Genomic DNA, 17,767 nt, shown 5'->3' on the forward strand with positions numbered 1-17,767 from the left:
CAGCCTTCTCACCCCAAACCCTGCATGTTCCTCTTCTGAATATGTTCTCTACCAGAGGCATCACCGACTTCCTGATAGATAGGTGCAAAAATATTTATGTGCCAGGCTCTACACTAAATGCCTTTTCTCTAGTCTTCCATCTTAATACTTTCAATGATCCTGGGAGAGAGGAGACGCGTCCTCATTTTTACAGGCAAAAGGTCATATCGCTAGTCAATGGAAAATACTCAAGATACTCTAAGTTAAAGTCACCTTTCCCCACCTTGCATCCCAGCTGGCCTTAGATCTCACAGTGTGGGAATAACATCGGCCTCCTCCCTTCCTCTTCCCACCTATCTCATTAGTCACCCTTTCAGTGTCCACCACCTGTCCCTTCCTCTCCTCTCCATTCTCTCTTCTACCACTGACAATGCTGCCCTGTTTTCTGTGTAGCTTCCCTCTCGCCAAGGGGCATGCAAAATGAGGAAAGCATCAATGGTGAGATGGATCTTCTATTCACGTCTTCTAGACTAAGTGGTCCACCTTGGACCTATTTTTTCTCTCTTTTTTGCTCATGTAGATAGGGCTTGGCACATTTGTTTCATCTCAGGTGCTCTTAGTCTCCCCAAAATGCAACACTAACTAGAATGGTTCCTATTGATTAATTTAAGGAAATCTGACAGGATTCCTCTCCCAGGTCTGCTGTAATGAAAACCCTGCACGGAATGGAAAATTCAACTGAGAGACTTCAAGACTCCAAAGGCTGTGATTCTATGATTTGTGGCCATATGCAAGGGTTTTGCAAAGACCTTACAGAAAACGGCTTGTGTGCATGCTCTGCTGTGAAGGAAACAATGGTGTGCTGGGGCCCCATCGTAGGCAGCAGGCAGTATGGGAGTGGAAGGGATTCTTTTCTCAGAGGTATGTTTTTCATCCAAGTTCTGCCATTTTTGAAGCCGATACCTCACATCTCTGAGTCAGTTTTCCCAACACTAATGTAGGGACAATTGTAACTACTGCAAAAGGTTATCATGAGAATTAACCAAGACAATGGTTACAAAAAGCACTGCTAAGCAAAACATGGTCCAAACCTTAGTTACTATGATGGATTACAATTTTTGATGGACTCAGTAGATATCAGAGGCAACTGACCACAGTTTGTGGAATTAAGAAACTAAACTTACCAGCCTTCAGAACCATGAGTGATGTGGTCTAAACTGACCTAAACTGTAGAGCCAGACACTTCTGGTTTTACCACTTAGTCACTGATTAATATTCTTAATCTCTATGAATTTCAGCTTCCTAAAGACCAAATAAGAATGATAACCAGGGTTTGAGAATAATTGCATGTTACATGCTAAGAATTTAATAGATATTTTTTCTTTAATGTAGGATATTAATATAGCATAGTGATTAAAAGCATGGGTACTGTCACTCACTGTGTGACACCAGGTAGATTATTTAATATTTTATATCTCAGCTTCCTCACTTGTGAGCTGGACATGTTTTCATTTATCTCATAGAGTAGTCATGAGGAATAAGTGGACTTATCCACAGAGAATATTCAGCGCACTGCCTGCACTCTAATGCGAGCTCGATAAATTTTACTTGCTGAAGTAGTTGCTAAATCAGATTGCCTGTTTCAAGTCCTGCTCCCACCATTGATCAGTCATGTGACCCACAGGCAAATTCATTAGCATTTCTGTGGCTCAGGTACCTTTCTGCTAAACGCAACAATACATGTTTCATACAGTTGTCATGAATATGAAATGAAATGATCTATGTGAACATATGGCCCAGTGCCTGACATAGAGTAAAAGTCTGAAAATGTGACCTGTTATTACTGTAATATGTTGATATTTGTCTTAGTCCATTTTCTGTTGTAATAACAGAATACCTGAGACTTGGTAACTTATAAAAAACAGATTTATTTTGACTCAAGTTTCTGAAGGCTGGTAAGTCTAAGAACATGGCATGGTATCTTCTTAGCTTCTGGTGGGGGCCTCATGCTGTATCATAACTTGGCAGAAAAGCAGAGAGGCAGTGGGTGAATTCAGAGTTGATGAAGCACTTTATAACATCCAGTCTAGCAAGAATGAACTCATTCCTATGAGAAAGGCATGAATCCTTCTTAATGACCTGTTCACTTCTTAAGAGAACTTCCTACCTCTCCCACTGTGATATTAGGAATTAAATTTTTGGGGGGTGGGAACCGGGAATTGAACTCAGGTGCACTCAACCACTGAGCCACACCTGCAGCCCTATTTTGTATTTTATTTACAGACAGGGTCTCACTGAGTCGCTTAGCACCTCACTTTTGCTAAGGCTGGCTTTGAACTCACAATCCTCCTGCTTCAGTCTCCCAAGCCGCTGGGATTACAGGTATGCACCACCATTCCCAGCAGGAATTCAATTTTAATATGAGTTTTGGAGGGGACAAACCACATGCGATTCATGTCAGTGATATCTTCACCTATTAATATATGCTATTATTCCAACTTTCCAAGGGTTAATTGTGGAATATTAATTGTTCTCCCACCTGTAAATGGTAAATAAGGAGAAGATCTATCTCATTGGGTTCTGAAATGGGTCAGCCCTGAAATATGTTCAAACGGTAGGGACATCATTACCAGTATATCCTGCCCGCGGTGGTGGCCGATACTTTTGGCTTAGCAATCACGCCTCCTCCTCCACCTGCCCATTGTTTTGATCAAGATCATTCATTTCTGTCTTCAGAGCTTCATCCAGTTTTGGAGAGACCACACTTCCCATTTATCAAGGTCACATTGAATTCTCATCACTATCTTTCAAAGTGTTAACAATGCTGCCCAAATCAGTGCCTGCTCTCCATCATCCCTGACCCTGATAGATTCCAGATAACAGTGACCCTGGAAGACCCTTCCAGCAAGAGTGTAGATATCCAACCATCATTGATCATCCCCTGCCCGGCAGAGTGCTTGGGCCAGCTGGCCACCACTAACACACAACAGAGAAAAAGCCACAGGGACAGAAGTGAACAACACCTCGCTGAAGTGCACGTCAATTATAGCTCTATCTCCTTTTCCTCTCTCTCCCCTCCTTCATCATTCATTTCTTTAGCCTTTCATTCAACAAACACATATTAAGCACACTTAGCATGGAGAGCACTGTCTAGATACCAATGTGATAAACACATGGTTCCTCTCACTGGGGGTTCTGAGATGGTAACAGGTTTCCCTTTGTTATAATCATCTGATTATAGTCAGGCATACTTGGCTTTGCGGACAGTCAAATTGGTTACCACCCCAGTTGAACTATCAATCGTTTTCTCATTCGCTGTACTTAGAATCAACTGAAGTATTTGGTTTTAATAAAATGTATTTACATATAATAATTCCTAATATTTGTAAAGCAAATACACATTCACATCTGGCATTCAAATGGACCTTCATAATAGTTTTATGAGGAATGGTATTGTTTTTGCCCCAATTTTGTAGAGAGAAGGCAGAGAACTAAAGAGCTGAAGAGTCCAGGTGCTATCATGCATGCCCGTAATCCTAGCTACTGGGAGCCCGAGGCATAAGGATTGCAAGTTTGAGGCCATCCTCAGTAACTTAGTGAGACCTGGTCTTAAAATAAAAAATAAAAAAGGGTCCCTGGGGAGATAGCTCAATGGTGGAGCTCCCAGGTTCAATGCCAGTACTAAAACAAAAATAATAAAACAACAATAACAGCTGACATGGTGGCGCACACATGTCATCCCAGCTGCTTGGGAGGCTGAGGCAGAAGGATCGCGAGTTCAAAGCCAGCCCTAGCAAAAATGAGGCACCAAGCAACTCAGTGAGACCCTGTCTCTAAATAAAATACAAAATAGGGCTAGGGATGTGGCTCAGTGATCATGTGCCCCTAAGTTTAATTCCCGGTACCCAAAAACAAAACCAAACAAACAAAAAACCCAAAGAGTTTCTTTTTTAATTTTTTTTTGTAGTTGTTGATGGACCTTACTTATTTATTTATAAGTGGTGTTGAGAATTGAACCCAGTGCCACACACACACTAGGCAAGCACTCTACCACTGAGCCACAACCTTAGCCCCCCAAAGAGTTTTTAACAGGTCAATGTAAACACTCAATATTGAACCAAGGTCTTCTGGTTAAGGTTTTATGTATCCTCCACGTGTTACTTCCTTTGCCCTACATTTTGTCATTCATTCTGGTGCTAGCAAGCAGAGGCTGAGACTCTAGCAGGGGTGGAAAGACCACCAATAGTTACTGAGCATGTACCAGGTAGACATGGTATAGCATTTTGAAAGCACTATCTCACTTAATCAGGAGAGACCTGTGTAAAGGATACTATAATCTTCAACTTATAAGGGAATAACTTAGGTTCAGCAATGGTAAATAACTTGCCCAAGGTCACACAGCTGTACACCAGTGCATCAGGAGTCAACTCAGACACGGGTTATCTTAACCAACATGCTGCAATGCCTCAGGGATGTCTTAACCTAGGGTTTTTCAAACTGCAGGCCATAGACCAGCAGTAGGTCAAAGAAATTCACTAGGTCACGGCCAACATTAAATAATATTTGATAAAACATAATACATAATACAATATGATGGAACATGTCAGACGGCATGACTCAAAGTATAGCTAAGTATGGAGATTTATTTTTGATGAATCTGTGTGGATTTGAATCATGATGTAAAATGTATTTCTTGCTGGGCACAGTGGTGCATGCCTATAATCCCAGTGGCTCAGGGGGGCTGAGGCAGGAGCATCACAAGTTCAAAGCCAGCTCCAGTGACTTAGTGAGGCTCTAAGCAACTGAACAAGACCCCATCTTAAAATAAATATAAAAAAGGATGGGGATGTGGCTCAGTGGTTAAGTGCCTCAGGGTTTAATTCCTGATACCAAAAAAAAAAAAAAAAAAGCATTTCTTATTTTTGGGGGTGGTAAGAAGATACTGAAAACACTGTATTCACTCAGTGTGCTGTAGGGGCTGTACTGCAGGTGTGTACTTAATCATCTTAAATAAAGGAAAAGTCACCAGTGGCAATAAGAGAGGCCTTGGGAAGTGTATGAGTTTGTGTTCTGAAGAGAAACAGAATGAGAAGTTTATTTCTAGCTCTATCTATCCTCATGTAAATGAATGAATGAATGAATAAATGTGTATTATTAAAGGGGTTTATAGAAGGAATTTGCTTACACAATTATGGAATCTGACAAATCCCAAGGTCTTTAGTCAGGAAGCTAGACACCCAGGAGAGTAAATGCTGAGTATCATGATTTCTGAGAACACAGGGATGAAACACAGATCCCTGCCATCGAGAAATGTCCAGTTAGTTAAGAACATACAAAGCCTGAATAAAAACAGGTACAGTAGAAGTGTTATGGGGGCCGCTCCAGAAAGCACTCTAAGTCCGAATTTCAAATCATAAGAGAACTTTATTCTCCTGGCCAGGAACTGTCAGCTACCACCGAGACTCAAGCTCTGTGGGAGGACAGCAGCTTCCTGGTCCATACAAGGAGAATATAAGCACAAAAACCACAACTCAGTGACTTGCTTATCGTCATGTAAGCTAGCCAATCACAGAAATTAAAACATTAATAAGTGGGACCTGTGGGCTCTAGGCAGGACTGGAGTTTTCCAGTCAGCAAGCAAGCGATAAACAGAAGCTAAAAAATAGCATTAGCTTTGCAGTTCAGTTGACCACAGTTCTGGGTTCAAGCAGGTGCTAGACAGTAACATCCTGAATTTGGGCAGGGGTCGGCAGGGTGAGAATCTACTTCAAAGGCATGTAGACCCCCAAGGGCATTCAAACCTAGGATGTAGCTCACTATGACCACCACTGCATCCTGAGAAGGGTATAGTTTGTGGGGTACAAAGTACAGAAAGCAATTTTTTATAAGAAAACAGCATTAGTTTCTATTTCCTAGAAATGGTTTATGCAGTTCTCTCTTCACAGGGACAGTAACAAACTAAGATGGAGTTTCTATAGTCACATCTTTTTACTCAAATGACTACAGTGACCCTATTCCCATAATCCCAGCAAGGTGGAAACTATTGCAAGTGACTAATGAGTCTCTACCAGAGCATTTGCTTTACACTCTCAGTACTAGTAACTTATAGGATGCCTACTTAAAACTGCAGTTATCTTATGGCCTTCACACACATTTTCATCTGTCATTCTGCTAATATCTATAAACCCCACGTCCTTTATCCTATGCAAGGCCACAAGATCAAGTTGCTCTGTTAATCTAACCTTATCTATGTTAACCTACTTGCTTTTATTGATCAGTTCACACCATAACAGAAGCACAAAGCACAGTCCACCTTTTCTGCCTCTCCCATTTTATAAGCTCCAAAGATATTCAAATCTTATCTTCCAAAATTAGCAGGAGTAGGTGCTGACCTGGGGATCAGTGAGTGGGGGGCTTTCTCAGTAGGGGGCATTACAAGGGAATGAGTACCCATGTTCACCCCAAGGCTTGCCCCTGGGCCCTGGTGTAAATGAGAGCAGTCCTGTGGCTGGGTTATGTCAGGTAGTAATAGCAATGTTAGCAAGGAAATGGACTCAGTGTTGGCCTCTCAGAAGCCACAGAGAGGATGGCCAGCTACAGGAGCCACGCAAAGATGAGCCTGAGAACAGGAGGATCCCTGTCCTGGAAAGGCTGACCAGCACCTGGGTGAACGTGCTGCAAGCCTGCTCACAGATCCAGCCACCTCGCTCACTACTGGCCGTGCTGTATGAGCTATGTGCTGGTCCCTGGGCACACCACTCTGACATTCTCTTTAGGATTCTGCCCTTCTCCCCCTCCCTTCCTTGCCTGCCTAACACTTCCATCCCTAGGTCTCAGCCTAGCTTGGCAAGGATTCTTCCGGGCAGTCATTCTGTCTCCCTAGTTTTGGGTTGGTAGCCCGTCTTAGATGCTTCCATGTATTTGGGACTTTGCTTTCGTGTCACAGTATTGCAACCACCTGTTTCCAGGGTGTGTCCTGTTAATGCTGTATTCACGGTCCCACCCAGAAGCAGAGGCTGGCCCACAGCAGAGACCTGGGCCCTTTCTAACTAGGGTGGGTCAATCCTAAATAGGCTGCACGTTCTCTGAAGCTCTCCTTACACTCGACAGAGTCAGGAGTGGTATCCTAGAGGGTCTGAGATGAACTGGACAATGAAGGGAGTCAGGTCAGCAGAAACCTGATTGCCAAGGGTCCTGTATTCATGGCCCAGCAGTCTGGGATGGCCCAGCGGGTTGTTTGCTGTGTCTGCTATCCAACCAGTCACCCCGAACAGACTCTCACTGGATTCTAACAAGCTCCGGGCTTTATCCCTAGTTACCATGACAACCAGGCTTCACGGTGATGGATGGTATTGATTGACTGACAGACTCCTGGTGTCTTGGCTCTGTCCCCATTCCCCTTAAGTCATCTGCATACACATGGAACTGAGTGACACTCTGTGCCATCCTTCTGATTTTGCTATTCCACCTCTAATATCACTGAAAAATGGATTTGTACTTAAAGGAGAAAAGCTGCGATGATGCAAAAATTATTCCCAGAGCTATCCCTACTGCTCTGCCCCACAGGAAATATAATGTAGCATAGAGAAAGTGGGCTCTGGACACGGAACTTGGTCCTATTCCACTTGATCCTATTTACTTACTGTATAATTTTTGGCAAGTGACTTTAACTATCTAATTTTAAACTATCGGGATTTTCTCCCCTCTAAAATGAGAATAATTCATTATGGAATGGCATGTGAATCTTAAATAACATGGAGAATTCCTACCTGGCACTTAATAGGAACTTGGCAAATTGGGGTGTGTCCTTCTTCCTTTTCACTCATCAGCTTATATTATAGTCACATTGATGAAGGAAACTTGTCCTCACAGACTCTCCTGCCTCCCTCTTTCTCTAACTTTCCAGATTAGACTTAGGAGCCAGAGCCTCAGCATAGCCTGCGGCACTTCCGGAAACAGTAACAGCCCTTGACCATTATTGCTAGACCGTCTTGAGCACTTCACCCTCCCAATAATGCTGGGAGACAGACAGTATTAAAATCCCCACCTCACAGGTAGGAAGACAAGCACAGAGAGATCAAACAATTGCCCAGATAGTAACTGGGCAGGGGTGGAATTCCAGCTCAGGCAGTTTCTGTTTCAGAGCCTGGCCTTCAGTGTGCTGCCTCTTGGCCTGGCTCCAACCAGCCAGAAGAGCTGAACCTCTGAAGACAAGCCCACATTGGAGAGACAAAGGCCTCGGACTGCAGCCCTGACACTGCCACTGGGAGGGAGCACAGCTGCCTTCCTCTGAGCTTCCTTGTGTAACGAGTGAGTCAGGGAATGAAGGGCTCGGCAAGCCTCCTTTTGGGACTACCATGACTCTCATGGTACATGAAGAACGTTTTCCTGCAGAGTGCCCCTAGCATGGTCAAATTGAATGGTCCTAGAGTTTGGGTATAGCCTACTTTACTTCAAAGACATGGTTCTTGAGAAAGTCACCTAACAGTGAAACCTAAAATTCCTTGCACACCTAGTTGTGCCAGACATTACTTTCAGGCATTCATGTATAGCAATCTTGATCATTCCCATTTTAAAGACTGGGAAAATGAGGTAAAATAAGTCAGGCACATTACTAGCTAATGGTAGAATTCTGTCCCCAGAGGGCACATTCTTTAACCACTGCAGCCATGGCCTTTTCTGTTAAGTCTGTAACATGTTAGTCCTCTTTGCTCAGAAGGTTGCTGAAATGAGATAAAGCACATGGAAGTGTTTTTAGAAAATATCAACTCTTCATCAAGCATAAGATATTACAAAGCTGTGGCTCAAATCTTCAACTAAAGAAAGGTCTGTGACTCTCCATTTTAGAGGTATTGTCTAGAGAGGTTGAACGCGGTGATCCGCAGTACTCCCAGGGGCTGGGGACAGGCCAGGCTCTGCAGTGAACCATATGAACCCAAGGGATGACTTAGGGGCTTATATCTAGTTAAGTAGGAATAAAAGGCCAAGAGGTGGAAGATTATTAGGGTGTGTTAAATACAGTGCTGGAAGGAAGAAGAGGGGTGTTGTAGGGACCCTTGGGGGTGTAAGAAAAGGCTCTCTGGAGCTGAATAGAAGAAACTCAGAGACCAGGAGACTTTAGAGCCAGAGATAATAGTACATGCAAAGGCTGAGAGGTCCTTAGACCATTCTTGGGTCGTTGGGAAGAAACACGAGTGTCAATGGATAAATGAGACCTAAGAGGGCGGGGTAGTTAGCCAGCACTTCCCAACCAGCCCAGCCACAGACTCCCCGGTCGCCTTCCCAATGTGATGGCAGGAAATAGAATACATAATGCTCTTTTCTCTTCCGAGGCTGTCTTTGGGGGCAACCATCGTAACAAAGCAACATTGCACATAGATCAGAGCAACCTGAATGGTATTTGCTTCTTGCAAAGAGATAAATAATGCATTGCACCTGCTGTTTTCCACCTGATGCTTCTAATCTGAGAATGACAGAGGCTTTCTGTGTTCCGGCATCTCAGAAGTCAAGCTGGGGTTCTGCCTCAGAGCCATATCGATGTAGCAGTTCCATGGAGGCATAAAGACAGCTTTCCGACCTGTACCACAGCCAAGGCCAAGAGGAAGCAAGCTGTAAACATGGTGGCCAGAGACCTGTCCTTTTGGGCTCTTTGGGATGGAGTGGGAAGGACCATAGGGCTCTCTATATTTCCTTGGGGATCGTGACATTTGATCTTGCCTCTTTTCTACTCTGGAGTTTAGGTCATATTGACTTTTCTGAGCAGAATCTTGCTGCTATCATAGTCCTCTACATGGTCTCCCTCTGATCTCAACATCCTACCTTTGTTTGGCTAATCTCTGTCTGTGCTGGGTGTCCCCAGCATATCCTGCCTCTGGCCCCCAAGGCAGCTTTCCCTGGCCCTGCCACCCTGGATCCAGGTCCTTTTCTAAGCATAATAACTGCCTCTTTACATGTGCATTTCCCACGCTTGGACTCCAGCCTCCTTGATATTCCTTAGTCCCCTATATTTCCAGGACATCTTGTGCACAGTAAAAACTATTAGGTACTTATCAAAGCTGTCTCCAGTGTTTGAAAGTTCCAGAATCTCAGGGTTAGAGGAGAGCTTAAACAACTACCCATCTTTTGTGCACTTCAAATCTTTTGGCTGTACCCCTGACTGACAGGTAGGCAGGCAGGCAGTCCCCTTTGCTTGGTCCCCTGCAGTCATGGGGAGTCACTGCCTCCTGAGACACCTCCTCTCTGCCTGGGCTCTCACAGTCAGAATGCTCTCTCTCACGCTGAACTTAACACCAGTTTCCTGGAGCCTCTGTCCTTTTGGTGCCAGTTTTTGCCCTTGAAGCCTTTTAAATTTCTTTTCCTCACAACAATACTCCAGAGAGTCTAATCCAGTCCTACTGGTCTCTTAAAGAGAGAGCTTTCTTCACTCCTTCGGGTAAACATTCCCAGTCCCTTCAAAGATTCCCAAAGAAATGTGGCTTTGAATTTCTTCACCCTCAGGCTGCTCCTTCTCTTTTTATTCTCTATTTCCTTATTATCTTTATTTTACTGTGTTAAGAAAACATAACATGGGGCTGGGGATACGGCTCAGTTGGTAGAATGCTTGCCTCGCATGCACAAGGCCATGGGTTCAATCCCCAGCACCAAAAAACAAACAAACAAAGAAAACATAACAGGGCATCTACCCTCTTTACAAAAATTTAAGCATCCAATACAACGTCATTAACTCTAAGGGACAGTGCTGTACAGATCTCTTGAGATTACTCGTCGTGCAAAACTATCCATCAGCAACTCAGCTTGTTTTGCCATCCCTCAGCTTCTGGCAATTGTATGGTCCTCTTTAATTCTAGAGTTTGACCATTTCAGATGCGTCAGATAAGTAGAATTGTGCAGTCTCTGTCTTTCTGTGCTGGCTGAATTCACTTAACAGTGTCCTCAAGGTTCAGCCATACTGCCATACATTGCAGGATTTCCTTCTTTTTAAAGGCTGCATAGTATTTCTTGTAGGAAACTCTGTTTTCCTGCTTCCTTTTAAAAGTGTGACTTCCCAGAAGTTTATCCCAGCTCTGGGTTTCTCTTACTGGTGGAGACGAGTGAGAGATTATCCCCACCTTTATTTCACTGCTTATAGTTTCCACCTGACTTCCTCACCCAGCTGAGCTGGGGGTAATCTAAAACTCCAAGGCCTTTTCTCCTATTCTTGCACTAAGCTCCGCCCATCCCACCTTGTGCTTCTGCACTTGGTATTTTGTCCCTAGGGGAGGACATGACAGCTTTCTCCACCAAGTTGCATTTTGCTCTGCGTGTTGTGGGTAGCCACCTAGTCACCTGAGGGGTTTTTGGATCCTGATCGTTTGCCTGAATTCCTGATTCTTATTCTGAGCTGATGTGATAAGCCTGGCTGTTCTTTCCGCATCCATAGCATTGACAAAGGCTTTTACAGTTTAGGTAACTGCCAGCACCTTGGGGCAAGCCACCAGAAGCTATCCGTGGACCATGACACTTAAAATATGGTCCTAGATTCACTGCAATAGAAATAATCTGAGATACTAGTTGAAAATACAGATTTCTGATTTTCCAGAAATATAGCATCTGAACTGATGGAGGTGGGCCCAGGAACCTGTATTTTTAATCAACATACCATATGATCTCAGTGTGTGGCACGTTTGGGAACAATCAACTCCAGAGTTCACTGCCTTGTAAGGCACAGAACAAATTCCAGTTTGATCCACTCCAAGGCTAACATCTATAGCCCAGCCTGCTGGGATGGGAGTGAGCACTGGTAGAGTGTTGCTTGGTTCTACAGATAAGGTCAGTCTATGGGGGACACCCAAGCTCTACACAACAGCTCCTGATCTTTCTCTGCTCTGTCCTCTATGCTCCCATGAATCTTTGCTTTTGTCTCTTTGGTTCTGTGTCCTGGCTTCCAATGCCAGTTTCAGCTCCTGGACTGCAGCGTAGGTCTGACCTCCTCTGCAGACAACTGATTCCAGAGTCTCCCTAGCTTCTGCTGAGAGGTGCCTCTCGACCCTACTGTACTGAAACAAGCAACTCTTGGGAATACAAGAGTTAAACTTCAGTTAGTGCATTGCCCCAGACTACCTCGCTTTGAAGGCAGGATCTTAATTATTCAGATTCACTTCCTATTCACATTAGTTTTATTCCAAGATATCTATGATGCCCAACATGTAACGTGCTGGGGGAGGGAGGTACGCAGTAGGTGTTCACTAAACCTTTCCTTCAGGAGAATTATTTAGTTTGATGCAATGGCTGGGAGAGTGAAAATATTGTGGGCTTTGGGGCAAGGATGATATGAATGTGCATTTTAGCAGTCCTGTTTTCAGCTGTGTGGCCTTAGCCAAGATAATCAACCTTTCTGAACCTCCAGTGTCTCAAATATAAATGAGAAGTATGGGCTTTAGCTCTGAGGGGGCTTTAGTTCTCAGGCTCTATGATTCCTTATAAGTCACAGATCTCCTCTTACTGGCTGGTACCAAATTCAGGGTCCTCCCTCAGGAGGCACTCCTTTGCAGTCAAGTCTTGCAGCTCAAATCAGGCTGGAGTTCTCTTCCCCCCCGGGGCACGTGGCAGGCTCTGGGCAGATCCTGCATGAGCATAATCACTCCACAGGCCTGCGCCAGCCCCCCGCTAATCACCAGGCTGTCACTCTAACTCAGCAGCACTCCGCCACTCACCTAAGTAGTCACTCTGGCTTCTGCCCATGAGCTCCTTTCATCCACTTTTGTTGATCACTGTTGAAGCATTTTTTAATCAAAACAATTAAATATGCTAAATCTTCCTCAATTAGTTATGCATTAAAAATTAAAAGTACTCGAATGGAAATGGCAGAAGGAGCCCTCTGCTTGGTGCTGAGTGTTGGTGCTTGGAGCACGGCTCCCCCCCAGGCACTTTCAGCTATGGAAACTGATACTCACACAGTGACGGAGGCTGAAGCTGACACAGGCCGGGGAGGACAGCCCCTTCTCCCCATAAATGGGAAACTGAGGCCCAGTGAGATCTGGGCCCTTTCCCAAGCTCTCAGAGGGTGTCAGTGGCTGGGATCTGAATTTCTAATATTTCTTCCACTGGAAACCCTTACCAAAGGGCTCATGGCTTTCATTTATTCACAAGTCTTTTGTTTTTCCATTCATCTGTCATTTATTCTGAATACTTACACCATGGCAGGTACTGTGCTGCTACACTCATGAGAAAATGGGGAAGAAGATACACGTCCTTGACCTCAGAGAAGCTGTCATTTAATGAGAGATACAGGCAAATAAAGTTTGATTCTCAATACCCCCTTGAAAATATTGAATCTAAGTCTCAGTTGCAAAGCCTAATTCCTTTGTTCTCACCAGACTAGTAATCCGACAACGGGTAATTATTTCATTTTTGCTTTAAAAGGAATTATATTGGGCTGGAGATGTGGCTCAAGTGGTAGCGCGCTTGCCTGGCATGCGTGCGGCCCGGGTTCGATCCTCAGCACCACATACAAATAAAGATGTTATGTCTGCCGAAAACTAAAAAAATAAATATTAAAAAAATTATCTCTCTCTCTCTCTCTCTTAAAAAAAAGGAATTATATTTTGAAATGCAAACTCTAATTTACAGCTTTCAGAAGACCCCTTTAGCTACAGATAAAGTTGACCTCTGAACCTGGTCCACATCTTGCTTCTGTCTACTTACCTAACTCTGTCTTTTCAGGCTAGCTCAGGCTTGGGAACCAGCTCTATTCATTGATGAATTCTGTTCTTTGTGTAATCGGGGCGCATGGCCTTACTGCTTTAAAGAGTACTTTCCTCATCTGTAAAAGCAAGTTCCTCCGTGGGTCCTGTAGGGAAGACAAAGTCAAAGGCAGCTGATGTGGGACCGACAGTCCTTGTGGGGTTAAAGGGAAGGCAGGTAGATGTACCTATCCATCTACCATCTATCCATCTTCTATCAGGGAACTGACCCCTCTGTGGTACCCAGAGGACCTAGACAAAAAGAATTGTGGTGACTGTGGGCATGAGGGTGCCAAGGACATTGATAGCTGTAAAGAAAGTGGGGATCATTCTGATCCAAAGATGCTTCATGGAATAAATGATATTTGAATGGGAGCTTTAGTAGACTTTGGAAAGACCTTGAAGGAGGAGAAAGGAAGACATTCATATGGAGGGCCAACCTGGGCACAATGGTGAGCAGCACGGGGCCACGTGGAGATGGATGTGTTAGAATCAATGCCTCCAGGAGGCTCAGTAGACAATGGATAAAGGAAGAAGAATTAACATCTTCTAAGCAACAAGTTTTAACAATATATATCCCTTCTCATTTCAAGAAATATTTGGATTGGAACCATACAGAAGAGAAATCTGAAATTGGTTCAAGAATGGGCACTTCAACCCAGATCTCTCAGACTCCAAAGCTGAAGTTAGCTTTTGCCAGTGTGAGCTGGCTGTACTGTCTCAAATGTCTGTTAGTATCTCAGCATTTTGTGTTTTTCTGTCTCCTTATTGCAGGTACTACCAGCAAAGACATTGAGACATGCATTGGAGGTGGCCTCGGCTTGGAATATGATGATTTTATCAAAATTGAAGGAAGTTTATCTGGAAAATATTGTGAAAGATCTGGAACTGGCAAAACTGGCAAGTGTTTAGCAATGAGTCTCCCTAAAAGAGAAGCCAGCCTTTCCTTGAAACCATCAAGGAATGAAAGTGATTGGTTTCATTTTAGTCAATAGTCACAGTGCAGATGCTAAACACCCCACCCCATGCATGTAGGACTCTATTTTGAATCCCCACGCCCTGTAACCACCTAGGAAATATCTGAGTTTGTATGGAGCGATCCCTCCACCCCCATCCTCAGATTTCTAGTACTAGACAAAGATCCATCCAAGCAAGAGCTGGGATGAAGGGAATGTGTCGGGAGAATTTGACGAATGGTCTGTTGGAATGAAGACTCATCAGATAACAGTCCTGAGGGAAGAAATGAGGCTGTAGGGAGAAGGGGAATGTGATTACGAGGTCCAAGCTCACAAGAATATTTGGTGGCATTTCCTTAACAAATTAATATGGCAATTCCTGTATTCATTGACTCATTCATTCATCAAACATGCATTGAGTATTTTTTTTTCATATGAGAGGCAGAGGACTCAGGGATTAGGAAACATTTTATAGAGCAGTCGGGGAAGCACATCCTAAACCAGTTCACAGTCGATCCTTAGCGCTAGGTTGCTCCTGCCTCAGGGCCTTCAGTCACAGTCCCTCCACTCCCTACTGTCCTGCCTTGACCTTTCCTTTCTCTTGGCCAACACTTACTCACCTTCCTAGACAACTCACCTTCCCCCTGACCCCCCTCATCCCCGACTGAATATTTGACCACTTTCTGATGGCCCCCACTGAGCCCTATGGTGAAAACTGTCATGGCATTTGTGATATCTGATTGAATCTTTTTGGCACATAGGAAGACCCAAAACAACTTTATTTTTTGGGGGGTGGGGTGGGGCAGGGCAGGTACCAGGGATTGAACTCAGGGGCACTCGACCACCAAGCCACATCCCCAGCCCTATTTTGTATTTTATTTAGACACAGGGTCTCACTGAGTTGCTTAGGGCCTCGCTTTTGCTGAGGCTGGCTTTGAACGCAAAATCCTCCTGCCTCAGCCTCCAGAGCCACTGGGATTACAGGTGTGAGCCACTGGGATTACAGGTGTATGACACCATGCCCAGCCTGAGTCAAATTTGAAATAGGAATGGATGGATGAGTGGATAAATGGCCACCCATTTCCCCATCCCCTTTATCTTCCCTGTTGGGCGTGGCTAGCTCCTCAGCGTCTGTTCTACTCCAGAGGATGAGTCTGTTTCCATGTCTTGGTCCTTCCTTTGCCTTGTCCTGCTAGTTAGTTAAGCCGAGCAGAAGATGGGAAACAGCTCTGTGGAGAGAACATCAACATTATTCTCGATCTCATTAGTGGAGGTTGGCAGCCGGTTTTCTGGCTTTTGGGAGAAATGAGCTAATGCAGTTATCCCCTTGGTAGGAGAAAAAGACAAGAGGGCCACGGCTGTGGAAGACGTCATTTCTCGGGTGCGAGGTGGCAGTTCTGGCTGGGGCGGTGGCTTGACACAAAACAGCAGCGCCATTACATACCGTTCCTGGGGGAGATCATTAAAGTATAATCCTGTTGTTATCGATTTTGAGGTAAGTCTTTTCGCAGCTGAAGAAGCCCTACGTCCATGAGGAATGAAAGTGAAGCAGACCAGATCATTTCATATTTCTTATTATGAGCCCATCAAAGAACAAGATTAAATGTAACGGCACACTGACTAGAGGGAGGGTGTGGCTTGAGACCAGGCCCACGGAGAACCGGGGTCCAAAACCGACTGGCTCCTCGGGGGCCAGGTTTATACCAGTGGTTTGGAAGGTCAGCAGGGTTAGGGCCCATTAAACAAATAAAACCTTGTTTAATTACAAAAATTATATATGTTATGTAAGAGCTTGGCAGGTTTTTTTTTCTCTAAAGGGCCAGATAGTATGTATTTAGGCTTCATGTACAGTCTTTGACACACAGTGGGACTGGTGGATGCTTCCTTTCTCTTCTTCTTCTTTACCACTCTTTAAAAAATGTAAGTGCCATTTTTAGCTCAAAGACCTTACAAAAAAACAACCTGTGGGTTTAACTTGGACTCAGGCTGTAATTTGCTGTCCCTGTTCTAAATGATCTCATCTCCTCATCAGTGAACAGATCCTTGGGCATAGGTGTGATTCTCTCCATTAAGAAGATGGGGAAACCAAGGCTTGGGGAAATTGAGTGAGTGTTTAAAGGACACAGATTTCACTAGGGGCAGTGCCTGGACTTCAGAACTGTGGATTTCGTATCCAGTTCTCACTTCCTTCTGTCCTAACAGATAAATAAACAGTGGAGGTGATTGTGATCTAAAGAGAAAATGTGGCAATGTCTAGTACATCTGATTGTTACAGCTGGTAGGGGACAAGGTCAGCACCACTGGAATCAGAGGCCATGGACGCTGGGCTGGCAGACATCCTACAAGACACAGAATAGCCACCCCCCCCCCATCCCCTAAAGAAATCCTGAGTTGGAATGAATGTCAATAGTAACAAAGTTGAGAAAACTTGGCTTAAACCACTAACCTCACAAAGGGAGTCAAACTACCAAATCTGCCAAGGAAGCGGCTTATTCTAGCAGTTGTCCAGCTATGCAGGGTAGTCTAGTTTTGTTTTTTTTTTTTTTTAAAGTTTGTGTTTCAGCCTTTTAAGCAAAATATTGTTTTCCCAACCATATTTTTTTGCTCTCCTTGCCCTTTTATTTATGGGCATTTACAATCCCAGGTATGGACGTACCTCTTCTCCTAAAACAGATCCTAACTGTTAAACCTAAAAACCTATCGTACCACCCTGCTTTCTATGAAGAAAGAGGTCAGATGGATTAACCTTGCTTTCATTTCTTTGCCAATAAGGGACCACTTTCACGCACCTGTAATTCACATAGGGTCTGAAAATTGCTATCATCAAGCTATTAGTGATTTGGGCAAAAACTGTAAAATTGATATCAGGAGAAATACATAAACTTTCATGGTCAAAAGGTGAGCTTTGTGTTTGCCCTGAGCAAAACTTCCAAAACGAAAACTGAGGTCCATAATTTGGAGGCTGAACATTGTCTTTGCAAAAAAAAAAAAAAAGAGCTTGGTATTTGAAAGGAAGGGAAAAGAGAGTCTAAATCAGGCTTGGCCACCTTTTTATTTTTAATTTTTGGTACTAGGGATTGAACCTGGGGGTGCTTAACCACTGAGCAACAT

General features: G+C 44.1%; 1 protein-coding gene across 1 annotated transcript in view; it reads left to right on the forward strand.

Moving 5' to 3' along the window:
- Positions 1–17,767, forward strand: part of C8a (complement C8 alpha chain) — a 44,540-nt gene that overhangs the window by 20,652 nt on the left and 6,121 nt on the right. The window contains exons 8-9 of the mRNA XM_071618602.1: positions 14,475–14,591; positions 15,991–16,151. Coding sequence (XP_071474703.1) covers positions 14,475–14,591; positions 15,991–16,151 — 278 coding nt within the window. The remainder of the gene's footprint in view (positions 1–14,474; positions 14,592–15,990; positions 16,152–17,767) is intronic.

Source organism: Marmota flaviventris, chromosome 10 (assembly GCF_047511675.1).
Source record: "Marmota flaviventris isolate mMarFla1 chromosome 10, mMarFla1.hap1, whole genome shotgun sequence".
NCBI lineage: Eukaryota > Metazoa > Chordata > Mammalia > Rodentia > Sciuridae > Marmota > Marmota flaviventris.